The sequence below is a fragment of the Mus musculus genome, chromosome X, assembly GCF_000001635.26.
Source record: "Mus musculus strain C57BL/6J chromosome X, GRCm38.p6 C57BL/6J".
Taxonomy (NCBI): domain Eukaryota; kingdom Metazoa; phylum Chordata; class Mammalia; order Rodentia; family Muridae; genus Mus; species Mus musculus.
The window spans coordinates 114974911-114990294 of record NC_000086.7 but is presented as its reverse complement, the minus strand read 5'-3'; the positions used below and the strand labels follow the sequence as shown (position 1 = coordinate 114990294).

The following is a 15384-nucleotide window of genomic DNA, read 5'->3' as shown; positions in this document are numbered from 1 at the left end:
TTGGGGTGGGGGGTCGGGTGGGGGGTGGAGAATCTACACTTGACAGCAAAGTCACAATGTTATTAGTGAGGGCTGTGATGTTTATTTAATGTTCCCATTTTGGTTCAGATTATCAAGCTTGTCCATCTATAGAGTCTAAAGTTAGACTTGGCTAGAGAGCATATTCTAAGGGTATGGGGGACTTTGGGGATAGCATTGGAAATGTAAGTGAGGAAAATACCTAATTAAAAAAAATTTTTTTTAAAAACTGGCTAGCTGCATTTAACCACCTCAATTAGATCCTTTAAGAGGGGGGTGGGGGTGGGGAAAGGAGGCCATAAAATTAAAATAAAACTACTTTCCCCCTAAAAATTAAAATAACACCCATATCCCTGGCAGCTGACCCTGACAACTACCTTCATTCACAGTGCCTTGTACTTTAACCATGATGGGGATGGAGTCAACGCAGAGAGTCCTGCTTCTCAGCATCTCTCAGCAACCTGGATGGTACTTCTAGCCTCTGCTCATGCTTTACAACAGCGAATCAGGACAAGACAGATTTGCTAATGTGCATGTAATCACCAGAGATGAAGATGCCTGGGCTTTTATTCTGTAATGTTTCTAAGACTGTGTCCATTAAATGCAAACAAAAAAGGGAAGAAGTCTTGGCAGAACAGAAGTGGTGTACACTTGATGATCTGATCGACTTAAATATTGTTCATGGCATATAGCCTAGTCCATGCTCTTGCTGTTTCTATGGCTTGGGCTTCATTGGTCTTCCATTGCTCGGCTACATCATTTACTAATGGGTCATCTGGATTAGGAGCACTTAACAAAGCCTGGATTGATAGCAGAACTGTGCAGATCTGCAGTGCTGGGGACCACTTATCTTTCAAAATATCTAAACATATTCTTCCCAACTTGTCTACATTAGGATGATAAATTTTGGTCATGAAACGTACTTTAGGTGCTGCCATTGGGTATTCTTCTGGAAGGAATAGTTCAAGTATAAAAGTCCCTCCCTCAAAGGGAGAATCCTGGGGACCAGCAATGACCACATGAAAATAACGGGCCTTGCTCTCATCTGGTTCTGCTTTAATGCCAGGAACTGGTTCTGCCAGCAAACGCTGGGTTTCCTTGATGATCCTGTGGGGCAGCCCGGCCATCTTTCGATGATGGTCTCACAGATTATGGAAAACTGGCATTTACTATGTAGCTTCAAAAAGTCTGTTGCTTCAAATCATTAGTTCTTTTTTACAGCTAGCCATCTGGCCTCTAAACTTACAATTCTGTTGCTGACCAATTTCTTCCCTACAGCTCTCTATGCATGGTCACTGTAGGTGTCCTTTGGCTGCTTCTGTTGTTTCCTGCCACAGAGTCCTGATATATACTATAAGTTTCCTGAACAATGACTCCCCAATTTCAACATTTTTGATTCCTACAGCATGCATTCTCAGCTCTATGTTATTCTTCCTCAGGGAATCCTTACTTGATTCCCCTCATAGTTTAGATTCTATTTTCCTACACAAGTTCTTAGCACAGTGAATTCTTTAAAGATTCTTTTAGGCTTAATATTGCATTAAATGTTATGGATATTCTGTTAAATTTATCTCCTTTATAATAATATGATCCCTGGAAGCAGAGAAGATCTTTGGTATCTACAATGTTTATTATGTACCTTTCTCTCAATTACTGTGTAGATGATATTGACTCTATCTATTGAGAGGAAATAAATGGATAAAACCAATACCATTTAAGTCACTTACCCTACCATGAAGCTTATATCTAGTCACAATTTCAAACTATAGATAGTTGAATACTATGGCAAAATAACTCCCATGGGAAGTTAGTGCTACACCTTATAACGACAGGTTAAATAGCACTTTCCTCTTTCTTCTCTGTCTATAGAATATCATTACTTCGCTTTCTTCCATGTATGGAACAGTACTTGTTACTGCTATATGATAATAGCTTGACACAGAATGCACAATTTATTTAAGATCATATTTAGTGATTGCTAGTCATCTTCCAGTTTATAGATTCTGTGTTTCTATGTAAAAGAGCAGAAGAAAAGGAAAGGAAAAGAAAGGTAGGAAAGGAATGTAAGATTTTCATTACAGAGAGAGAAAAAATCAAAACAATAAGAACATATTTTATACAGACTGCCTGCACATAAAAGAAGCTACTATGAGGTAGAGATCAGAAGGCAGCCAGGAGGAACAATTTCCAACATTGAACAACAGTTTGGACTAACCTGAATTACCTTGTCTGGAAATGAAATGTTTTGTATACTCTCCATGTAATCATACTATGGAAAATACAATAGTAAATTCAGCAATTTCAGTTCTCTTCTGATTAACATATGGTACAATGCATAGAACTTTTATTAAACAGTAATGCACATCTAAATCTAAGAGATTCATAAATTAATGTTTGATGATGATAAAAATTATCTATCTTGTATATGATAACATTTTTCTTCCTCAATTTGCAAAATAAAATATATTTTAAACCTATGTCAGTTGATATAATGATTGCCTCACAAGCACATAACCCTGGGTTCAATTCCACACAACAAATAAACTGTGGTTGATGATGACACACTACAACATCCCAGCATTGGTGATATTGATGCAGAGATCAGAAATTCAAGGTCATCTAATGTTATACAGTGAGTTCCAGAAGAAAGTGGAATTTTGTGAGTTGCAGTTCAAGAGTAATAATAATGAACACATTTAAGCAAGTTCTGGAACAGTCATCTGTAGATAAATCCCATTCAAAAATGGCATATTCTTTTTTTCTCTAATGAGGCCATGGTGCTCGTTAATGGTGATGTGATAAAATGTATTCATGAACCTTTATTTTATTTATATTTACGAGAATCACTTATTAAATATACCAGGAACAAATAGCTATCATGTATATCATTAGCAATGTGTTGAAAGTCATTCTTTTTTCTAACAGCTTTTGGCAAGCTATGAAACTAAAATGGCAAGACTAGTCTTGGATGCTGGCCTGTGTTCAGTGAGATATGATCCTTGCTTCTTCTTTGTCCCGCCTTCCAAGCTGTAGAACATTGAATATTAAATTAGCTGCCACTTAATTACCATTTTTTACTGTTACTGTGTCTGTTTCAACTCTCACTTTCAATTAAAAGATGAATGAATCATTGTCATTTTTTAATAAAAAGTGAAATACATGCTGATTTAGAAGCTGATCAAGTGCTAATTAAAGCCAGAATTTTTCTCACAAGTTCAAATTACATCTTTGTCATATGTAAATAATTCTTAGGGTTTTAGCACAGTTTGCAATTTGTATTATCTTCAACCACAGCCAGTTTTAATTTCATGTTATTGGTACTCTATAATGTCAATGGAGGTTCATTTGAAAATTGAATGCTTTCAAGAGTTTTTAAGTCTTCAGTGTGACCAAACTGTATCAAAATTATAAAAATTGATTTTAAATTATCCATGGGATTTCATTAGGATACAAACAATTTATTGAAATTTGACTAATCCAGGCATGTGCCCAACACATTACTTGCATAATATCACTTTTATAACCACAGATAATATAATTTTCATAATTTTATTTTATTTTTTAACTTTATTTTTTTATTGGGTATTTATTTCTTTTACATTTCCAATGCTATCCCAAAAGTCCCCCACACGCATTTTATGATGGAAGAAAATAATTAGAAGTCAATGAGTTTACAAGGTTATACAGCTACCTAAAACTGATAGCTGGATTCAAAACCATGCTCCTCATTCCTTAGGGTACATAACCCCTTCAATTACTATGTTGTATTGACCCACTATGTACCTTTGGCTAGATACCTATGAAAACAAGCATCAATTCTCACTAAATGTGACTCCATTGGTGATTAATTTTAAAAATTCATTACCAAGAAAGACAGTTCATTTTAATAGATTTAACTTTTTGTTATTCTTTATCAGTATGTGTGTCTTTATAGACAAAACCGTTGACAAAAGAAGTGTATATATTATACATGTCTGTTATTGAATTTAAGTTAAAAATCAGCAGGACCTTTCAGAACATTCTTTTTTTGTATCTATAACTCACACATCTGTCATGAAAGCATTTGACTACATAAACATTGTATTAAAAATGTCAGATGACTTTCAATCAGATTCTCATTGTACTCACAACTTAGCCTCCACTCTCTAGCTTCACCAAAGCACGTTATAAAATGTATTAAGAAAAAGGTAGATTACTACATTAAAGTGAATGTCAGGGGCACAGGATATAGTTTAATTTTTACTAGGAACTATATTGCCTTTTTTTTTGTCAAAGGAATCAAAATACCTTTTTCATAATGTCAAGAAACGATGTGCAGTGATGACTTGGAGTATCCAGTGAAATTTAATTTGACTTTAGTATACTTGAGACAGAATGTCAAATGACATGGAAAATAAATGTTTGCTTAAATGTAACTCATAGCATACTGGAATTTTAAGATGATTATAATAGTATTTTATTTTTTGATAGTATCTCTGTTCATGTCTGCGTCAAGTAATAAATTTGAAAATAACAACAGAACAAAACAGAGTTTCTGTCTTCTATGGCACCTTGTTGTGTTGAACTATATAAAGTCAACACAGCATTTCAACAGCAATATGGAATCTGTTATGGCAGAACCAATATTACAATGAAAGGAATTTCAGAGTTTTGCCTCTTCTCCTTTCTTCAAGGTCTACTTGCTTATTTACTAATTACTCAAGCTCAGTACTTGAAAACATGATTCAATAGATTCTTGTGCAGTTATTTTTAACACTTTGAAATAACCTGAATTACCTTCTGAAGATCACTTCATATTTAAAAGCATATGAGAGATATGCTGCATAGTTGCTACAAGGCAGTAGAGCAGAAATATAGAGTGATAAAAAAATCACTCAACAGACAATCCTTAAAATTGTGATTTAAGGACTCCAGATAAAGAAACTTAATTTCCATCTTATGGAAACTGACAATAGGGGAAGAGAAAGGTAGATTAATAAATCAGTAAATACAGTGTAAGAAATGACACAATTTATGTGTGTAAAAGTCAGTGGGATCATGTGGGAGCTGAGGTTTTTGAGTCTTGAGTCTTTATTTTATACTCGAGTGCTCCATCTAGAATTCAATTCTGTATCGAAAGCACAATTTGACTTGGTAAGTTCTTCTTAGGTTACCAGTATATCTATTACCTTCTATGCCTATATCTTGTCTATCAATCTTTTATATTTCTTTAATACATATTGCTTAATACAAATAAACATACATAAACTCATCTGTACATTCCAATGTAAAACTTTTTTATTAGATATTTTCTTTATATACATTTAAAATGCTAGCCCAAAAGTCCCCTATACCTTTCCCCCACCCTGCTTCCCTACCCACCCACTCCCACTTCTTGGCCTTGGCATTCCCCTGTACTGGGACATATAAAGTTTGCAAGACCAAGGGGGCCTCTCTTCCCAGTGCTGGCCGACTAGGCCATCTTCTGCTACATATGCAGCTAGAGACATGAGCTCTGGGGGTACTGGTTAGTTCATATTGTTGTTCGACCTACAGGGTTGCAGAGTCCTTCAGCTCCTTGGGTGCTTTCTCTAGCTTCTCCATTGGGGGCCCTGTGTTCCATCTTATAGGTGACTGTGAGCATCCACTTCTGTATTTGCCAGGCACTAGCATAGCCTCATACGAGACAGCTATGCCAGGGTCCCTTAAGCAAAATCTTGCTGGCATATGCAATAGTGTCTGGGTTTGGTGGCTGATTATGGGATGGATCCCCAGGTGGGGTAGTCTCTGCATAGTTCATCCTTTCATCTTAGCTCCAAACTTTGTCTCTATAACTCCTTTCATGGGTATTTTGTTCCCTATTCTAAGGAGGAATGAAGTATCCACCCGTTGTTCTTCCCACTGGATGTATCTGGTAACCCAATAGTTACCTTAGTGAGGTAACCCAATCACAAAGGAAGTCATTAGATATGCACTCACTGATAAGTGGATATTAGCCCAGAAACATAGAACACCCAAGATACAATTTTCAAAGCACCAATGTAAAACTTTTAAAAGCAAACTACATCTAAATTTACATAAAGCCTTTACAGGAAAGCATATCGTAAAAGGTTTGGAATATATTGTTATTGGCCATAGGGCTTCAAGCCAGGTTCAATAATTGAATTAAAAGAGTCAAACTATTAGTAGAAAGTAGGAAAAGGAGATTTATTCTATGTGGACACGTTGAGAAGAAGAAGAAGAGATTACCAGTAAATCTGCCAAGTCCATCTTCACAGGTCTTTATCTGAGAGTAAATTTTAAATGGAGAATCAAAAACATACACATCTAAGCAGTGTGGTTCTGTCCACCACTGTCCCTTCATTATTAAGCTTCATTCTTATCCTGTAAGATGACCTAACAAGATGTTAGAACTGTGTGGAATCTCTATCCAGGAGAGTTAAGAGTTAAACCAGTTTTTCTGTTATTCTTCTCTCCCAGAATGAACTCCAGGAACAGTTATATGAGATTATATATACACATACATATATATCATATATATTACATGTAATATATAATATATTATATATAATACACATATATCACTATATGTATTTATACATATATATGATATATATGATAGATATAGATGATATAGATATAAATATTCTGTTCTGCTAGGACAGTTACAATTCATCATTGTAAAACTACCAGACACGTTATTCAATAATGGAACATGCTTAAACAGGAGAAACAGCTCAGCAATTAATAACTAGATGCTCTTACAGAGTACTGAGGTTTGATTCCCAGCACCCACATGATAATTCCAGTTACAGAGGGTTCTGATGCCTACTGGCCTCCTTAAGCACCAGACATTCATGTGGTTCATACACTTATATGGAGTCAAATTCTAGAGGCAAATTCTGTGTGTTCTAGAGGTTTATTTGATAATGAAAAGGACATTTGGTTGATATAAAAGGATTCTAGGCAATAATCAATATTTAAATGTTTTAAATTTTTCTAACAATTATAATCCACCTTTAAAACTGTGCTAAATATTTGATGTCTGACAAATACTTTATCAGATAAAAAGAACTATTTTTGAAGAGGTCATACAGCATAGATGCAAGTGCATATGCAATATAGGTATCTTTTTCTACTATTGCTGCTATTTTGAATTGATGATCCTCCTGCCATCATGTTCCAAGCTCACGTTCTCTGATTAAAAGACATGTAGCACTAGGCCTAGGCATAAAATTCAAGTCTTTAGGAAGCATTCAGGAATGACATACCAGCTGAAAATACATGAGCAAGCTTGTGGGGAAATTTTTGAATGGGAAATTAATGTTTTACAAATATATTTATGAGGCATCCATCCAAGAATTTCATGCAGAAGCGTATTTTACACTAAATACTAGGGATCACATTATGTAAAAAAATTTTTAAAACTACTATATATTTTGAGTTACTTACATGTAGATATATTACAAAACTAGAGCGATGATATAGCATATACATTTTATATGTTAACCTATAATCAACAGGAAAAATTATAATAAAGAAATAATGTATTTCCCACAAAGTACTACAAGTGGACAGAAGTAGTCACATATTATTTTGGGTCATGTTTTACTACCAAATGTATTTTGCCATGTCTATCTAATTTTCTGGTGAATTTCAAATTCTATCATGGAACTTTGTGTTGTTGTTGCTGTTGTTGTTGTTGTGTGTGTATGTTTTTAATTTTTTTCAGCACACATTTTGGTTTTTCAGCTAGTTACCGATTTAATAAAAAGCCTTGGAGCTGATTAGAAAAATAATTAAAATAAACTCTGTAGTATAAATTTGGCACTCCCTAAAAATGCAACCGAGTCATAGCTAAACAGGATTAATTACCAACTACAATAAACTAAATTACCTGCATGCACTAATTTTAATTCTTATGCCTGAAAGGATAACAGAGCTGTAAATTTCTATATTTGATAAATTGTCTATTGACTTCTGAGTTAATATAGAAGTAAATATATAACTTTGTCAGAAAATAAGTCAAATACTTAAGGTTATTATAGTCCTTTCATGAGGTTTAAGTTATAAAGCAAAAACAAATCTTTCTTGAATAATGAGATAATTGTTATTATAAAGATACTTTATAAAGCCAATTGTCTTTTTCACAACTAAACTCTTGTAAATAGCACAAATACTTGTACATATAAATGAAGAAAAATGAATAATGATAGAGTCATGTCCTCCAGTACTCAATTATATCAGCAAAGATACTAATGTGTGCAAATTATAGAACACGTGAAATAACATTTCCATTCTCCACACTCACATGAAAGTGATCTTATCTTTGTTTCTGTGTATTTTTGACCCATTTCTTAGATGATTCATTATACTAAGTATTTATTTATTTAATATGCTGTCCCAATAACTGCCTAATCTGATACTAGAGTAGGAAGTGTTTCCTCTTCATTTACATGTCTAATAGTCACTCCACTTGCTGGGTGCCTCCAACTAATCCAAAAGTCAAAAGTTCTCAAAAAATAAACAAGAATTTAAGAAATGAATTCTTAAAAGAAAAAAATGCAAAATATCACATAAATGTGTTATCAAATAATTTATAAGTCTGGGCATGTGGACCAGTATCATACAATTTTGTCTAAATAAAGGATATAAGGCTGCTAACAAGATTGCTGGACTATATACTAATGGTCATTTTCATTTATTACACATGGATAGGCAGCAATGGACACTAAATCCTTGCAATGCCATTTCCTAAATTTGAAAGCACCTCCCAGGAATTAGAGATCTGGTATGATGTGCTTATGCATTGTCTCTGTTTTGTTTGTTTGTTTGTTTGTTTGTTTAATCCAGTCATTTTCTTTGTTTCCATATTTTATTTTACTTCATTATCTTTAAAACTAAAATCTACCTTTCTCGCTCCCCGGCCATCTTGGCGGCTGGTGTTGGTTGGGGGTTGTCCCGCACCTAAGGCAGGAAGATGGTGGCCGCAAAGAAGACGAAAAAGTCTCTGGAGTCGATCAACTCTAGGCTCCAACTTTTTATGAAAAGTGGGAAGTACGTGCTGGGCTACAAACAGACTCTGAAGATGATCAGACAAGGCAAAGCGAAGTTGGTTATCCTTGCCAACAACTGTCCAGCTTTGAGGAAATCTGAAATAGAATACTATGCCATGTTGGCTAAAACTGGGGTCCATCACTACAGTGGCAATAATATTGAACTGGGCACAGCGTGTGGAAAATACTACAGAGTATGCACTCTGGCTATCATTGACCCAGGTGATTCTGATATTATTAGAAGCATGCCAGAACAGACTGGTGAGAAGTAAACAAGAAAGTTTTCCTTTAATAAAACTTTGCCAGAGCTCCTTTTGGGAAAAAAAAAAAAACTAAAATCTATAGGTGGAATCTATTCTTTCAGGAATATCAAATGCATACATGTAACAAATTCATGACTTTATAGGTACAATTTCTGAGAAATTTGTTTGCTTCAGTAGAATGCATTTCATGTGAAAAAGAAAAGTTTCTATCTATAATAAATGATAGGAATATTCTGAATTATTTCATAGGATTTGATTGAGAAGAAAAAGAGTAGCAAAATTGTTGTAATCCACTATTCTCTACATTATGAAAAGAGAGTTGGGAAGAATACTTTAATGATATCTATTTCTGTCAATTAAACATCAAAGCTTCGAACCCTGGAAGTAACTGGGACCAGTGGTACAGGTTCCTTCTGGTCTAAGCTGGTGCCCTGAGCAGACCAGATCTTGGGCACAAACTCCATAGCCAGTCCCACAACACCCAGAAGAAGCTCCACTCCCAGGTTCTCTAACATGCCCAAAATCATAAGATCAGAGGTGTCCTGAGCAGACCTTGGGCACTAACTCAGCAGTCTCACAACACCTAGAAAAAGCTCCACTCCCAGGTGCTCTAACAAACCCAGGTCCACAGGATTACAGGATCACAAGATCACAGGAGCTTGTTCACACCCAGGATCTTAGGACCACAGGATCCCAGAATCACAGGATCACAGAGACAGCTGAACTTTGAGGAGTTCTAACACAACCAGGATCACAGACAAGAAGGACAGACCAGTCAGATAAAGTGAGGGCAGGTAACACTAGAGAAAATTAGATGGCAAGAGGTAAGCAAAAGAACATAAGCAACAGAAACCAAGGTTACTTGGCATCATTAGAACCCAATTTTCCCACCAGAGCAAGTCCTGGATACACCATCACAACGAAAAAGCAAAATCACTTCTCATGATGATGATAGAGGACTGCAAGAAGGACATAAATAACTCCCTTTAAAAAATACAGGAGAACACAGGTAAACAGGTAGAAGCCCTTAAAGAGGATACATAAAAATCCGTTAAAGAATTACAGGAAAACACAATAAAACAGGTGAAGGAAATGAACAAAACCACCCAAGATCTAAAAATGGAAATAGAAACAATGAAGAAATCACAAAGGGAGACAACCCTGGAGTTAGAAAACCTAGGAAAGAGATCAGGAGTCATAGATGCAAACATCACCAACAGAATACAAGAGAAAAAAGAGAATCTCAGGGGCAGAAGATACCATAGAAGACATTGAAACAACAATTAAAGAAAATACAAAATGAAAAAAACCTTCTACCCTCAAACATCCAGGAAATCTAAGTTACAATGAGAAGACCAAACATATGGATTATAGGTATAGAAGAGAGTGAAGATTCCCAACTCAAAGGGCCAGTAAATATCTTCAGCAAAATTATAGAAGAAAACTTCCCTAACTTAAAGAAAGAGATGCCCATGAATATACAAGAAGCCTACAGAACTCCAAATAGACTGGACCAGAAAAGAAATTCCTCCCGACACATAATAATCAAAATACCAAATACAATAAAGAAAGAAAGAATATTAAAAGCAGTAAGGGGCTGGGCAGGGCAGTGGTGGCACATGCCTTTAATCCCAGCACTTGGGAGGCAGAGGCAGACAAATTTCTGAGTTCGAGGCCAGCCTGGTCTACAGAGTGAGTTTCAGGACAAGCCAGGGAAACCCTGTCTGGAAAAACCCTGTCTCGAAAAGAAAGAAAGAAAGAAAGAAAGAAAGAAAGAAAGAAAGAAAGAAAGAAAGAAAGAAAGAAAGAAAGAAAGAAAGAAGGGAAAAGGTCAAGTAATACATAAAGGTTAATTCTATCAGAATTACACCAGACTTCTCATCAGAGACTATTCAGGCTAGAAGATCCTATGCAGATGTCATACAGACCATAAGAGAACACAAATGCCAACCCAGGCTATTATACTCAGCAAAATTCTCAATTACCATAGACAGAGAGAACAAAATATTCCATGACACAACCAAATTTACATAATATCTTTCCATAAAACCAGCCCTTCAAAGAACAATAGATGGAAAACACCAACACTGACCCGTCTAGCAGGTCCAGTTATTCGAGGATCTCGAGGGGACCTCCTCCTAATAACCAAATGGGGGGTAGAGAGAGACGAGGGTCTTGTACGAATAACGACATGGAGACCGTTCTGAAGTTGTATCAAGACCCCAATGTATTGAGAAAGGTCCAAGGTTTAAATGCACAAGCAAAGGGGAAAGTACAGATACTTATCAGTGGGAAGGGTAGGGCAATACAAGCAAAAGGGGAAGTAATTATCAGTGGGAGGGGTAGGGCAATGCAAGCTAAAGGAGAAGTACTTATGGGAAGGGGGGCAATAGAAATTCTTTCTTTTGGCAGCTACATGGGGAAGCAAGAACTTGGTGGTATCAGGGTGTGGTCAGGACATCCGTGATGACCTAGGGCTGGAACATCCCGTGGTTCTCGGAATCCATGTGTTGGTGGCCCGCTTTTGACCCCCTTTTCTTCTCAGGGGGAGAGGCCCAATTCAGAGATCAGGACAATAGCATTGCCTTAATGGCTCCCAACACAACACAAGGAGGGAAACTACACTCTAGAACAAGCAAGAAATTGAGCTTTCCAAAACCCAAAAGAAGATAGCCACACAAACATAATTCTACCTTATGAGTTTTTCAAATTGTATCTTGGGAATTTTAAGTTTCTATGCTAATATCCACTTATCAGTGAGTTTATAACATGTGTGTTCTTTTGTGATTGGGTTACCTCACTCAAGATGATATCCTCCAGATCCATCCATTTGCCTAAGAATTTCATAAATTCAGTTTTTAATAACTAAGTAGTACTCCATTGTGTATATGTACCATATTTTCTGTATCCATTCTTCTGTTGAGGGACATCTGGGTTCTTTCCAGCTTCTGGCTATTATAAATAAAACTGCTATGAACATAGTATAACATGTGTCCTTACTACAAGTTGGAACATCTTCTGGGTATATGCCCAGGAGAGGTATTGCTGGATCTTCCAGTAGTACTATGTCCAATTTTCTGAGGAACCTGTCTCTGCATTTCTTATAGACAGGATAAATTTTGGGTTGAACGTGTTCTGGCAGGATTGGTGTGTCTATTGCTCCACTGGGGTTTCTACCTGGGTAAAGGAGATGGCCAATTCAGGTTCCAAATCTCCAATGTAGTGAGACACAGCTAAGGTCATTCCCATTGATTCCTGGGAGCCTCCCTTATCCCAGGAATCTGTCTGGTCCTGGAGATGACCCCCTCACCTCCTCACTCCTGTCAGTTGCAGATTTCCATTCATTTTCACAGACATCTTGCCATCTCTTCCAGGAGATACATTCTTACAGCAGCTTTTCTTTGTTCCCCTCCTTCTATGTTCTCTGAGCCTTAGGTATAAGAATTTTATCATAGCCGGGCAGTGGTGGCTCATACCCGTTAATCCCAGCACTTTGGAGGAAAGAGGCAGGAGGATTTCTGAATTTGAGGCCAGTCTGGTCAACAGAGTGAGTTCTAGGGCTATACAGAAAAACTCTGTCTAAAAAAAAAAAAAACAAACAACAAAAAGAGTTTTATCATAGATATATAAGTTTGTACTGGGGACTCTACAATCACTTGTTTTCTGAATTTTGATCAGTTGTTTTCTATTATGGTCTGTCTGCTCTTTCAGAAAAGTTTCTTTAATGAGAAATAAGAGCTAGCTGTGGATATAAGGATAATTTTTTGTAATGTACTCAGGAATTATGCTTATTTAGTAAAGTGGCAGTAGTAGATTCTCCTCTAAGATCTATGATTCCACCAGCGTTTTGTAGTTGGCACGTTTGCAGTACTACTTAAGAGTTTCCTCTCGGGCTGGTGAGATGGCTCAGTGGGTAAGAGCACCCGACTGCTCTTCCGAAGGTCCAGAGTTCAAATCCCAGCAACCATATGGTGGCTCACAACCATCCGTAATGAGATCTGACTCCCTCTTCTGGAGTGTCTGAAGACAGCTACAATGTACTTCCATATAATAAATAAATAAATAAATTAAAAAAAAAAAAAAGAGTTTCCTCTCTTTGAGAAAATCTTAAATCCAAGTAAAGAAATGTTGGTGACTGATAAATGAAGGGCTTTACTGCTCTCATATATAATTCTTCGGGATTTTCTTGGTTTTTCATAGGCAGTATAGTTAGATAAGACTGTTTGCCTGGAGCCAGGTGTGGTGGGGCACACCTTTGATCCCAGCACTTGGGAGGCAGAGGCAGGCAGATTTCTGAGTGTGAGGCCAACCTGTTTTACACAGTGAGTTTCAGCATAGCCAGGGCTATACAGAGAAACTCTGTCTTGAAAAAACAAACACACACACACACATACACACACACACAAAATAAATAAATAAATAAATAAATAAATAAATAAATACAACTGTTTGCCTGATTAGCAATGTCCAGTACTATGAAAACTAGTTCTCAGAGAGAAAGCTTCCAAGTATGATCTAGTTCAGGATCACTGGATATTCTGTCTGAAGTACATGCTATCATCAATAATAGAGAATTAGCTGATTGTTTTGCCTGCATATATACACGTGAACCACAGAGACCAGAAGAGTGGGGTCAATCTCCCGCAATGGGAGTTACAGGTAATTTTGTGCTGGAATGTTGGTGCTTGAAATTAAACCTTGGTCCACTTTAAGGGGAACAAGTATTCTTCACAGCTCATCTTCTGGTTTAGCTTTTGAGAGATTGTTTTTGCACTGGGAAGAATCCTATATAAATTTATATTTTTATACTACCAAAATCTGAAGCATTTCATGAATGTAAGCTATTTTGGGCTGTGAGAGCTTCTTGACCTCTTCAAAGCATAGTTTTACTTTAATGCCTGAAATTTGATTTTGTCCTTAATTCAGTATCATTCACCAAATACACTAAATTCACACACCTGGAGCCCTTGTTAAAGAAATCATCATCCACCAAGTGACCCAAAGGAGAAGTCTTCAGGACTTTGAATCCTTTCTCTCCCTACCATGTTGCACACTGTCCAGTGGTGTCTCTTTGTATTTGTTACCGTCTATTGCTATGATGATGGCTGAGTAAGATACTGATCTATGAGTATAGCAGAATGGCACTAGTTATCATTTGCTGTACACCTCTAGCTTAAGAGAAGTGTTTAATTTTCTCCTAGCATCCTGGCTTATCTAGTTTCACGTACTTCACCTCCAGAGTAATCATAGAGTTGACCTTAAACCCATTCAGATATTTGCTGGGTCAGGGATGAGCCTAGTAGGAAAAGAATGAAATGGTTCCTGCCCCTGGGACTGGGAGGACAGGTGTGGGCCTCTGGAAGGTCAATGGCTGGTGTGGGTGGAACACTTGTTTGCATAATAATGTACATATTTTCTATTCCACTTTCAAGGAAGGTTCTCACTGTTAATGGTAATGACTCCGTGACAACCAGAGACAGCAGGGGTCCTGGATGCAAAGGTGTGGCTAATTTCTCAGCAAAATGATAATGGACAGCCTTTAAGCCTGAATTATATGAGTGGCTTTGTGAATCTAAATGCACAAAAGCAGCTCCATGTGAACCAACTTGTTAGAAAGATACTAAGAAAGAAGATAAAGAGATTTAGAGAGTGGTAATTGCAGGAAACCCCAACCAGCTAAAGTTTGGTTTGTGTTTACAAGGACAGACAGTTTCCTCAAACAGATTTCTGAGTTCTAGGTTGGTTTGGGACAGCAAGTTTAGTCCTAGGTATTATAGAAATGGTAATTAGAAGATGGGGTCCCACCCAGCTAGTTTAACAATAGTCTGTGTTTGACTGGTGCAAGCTGATCTCTGTATTCTTTTGCAAAGTTAAAGGAAACCCTGTGCACATTGTCTCCTAAGAATTAAGGGGCTAGAGTCACCAGATGCTGATTCATAGGATAATCAAAAGGAAACCTGGAATAAATAACTGGATTTGTATGTAAAATAAAAGGTTGGGTGTGTGTCTTGTAAGAAGTGAGCTATCCGGAGAATTTTTTAGAATAACAAGAGAACTGTTCAAATAAT

The 15384-nt window shown here is 36.7% G+C and overlaps 1 protein-coding gene and 1 pseudogene across 1 annotated transcript; one reads left to right on the top strand and one right to left on the bottom strand.

The window, feature by feature from the left end:
* On the bottom strand, window positions 310-1154 carry Gm5943 (predicted pseudogene 5943; annotated as a pseudogene).
* On the top strand, window positions 8910-9370 carry Gm7429 (predicted pseudogene 7429). Its single transcript, NM_001370953.1, has one exon. It carries the CDS (start codon window positions 8978-8980, stop codon window positions 9323-9325), a length of 348 nt encoding a protein of 115 aa, NP_001357882.1. The 5' UTR covers window positions 8910-8977; the 3' UTR covers window positions 9326-9370.
* The last annotated feature ends 6014 nt before the right edge of the window (window positions 9371-15384 follow it).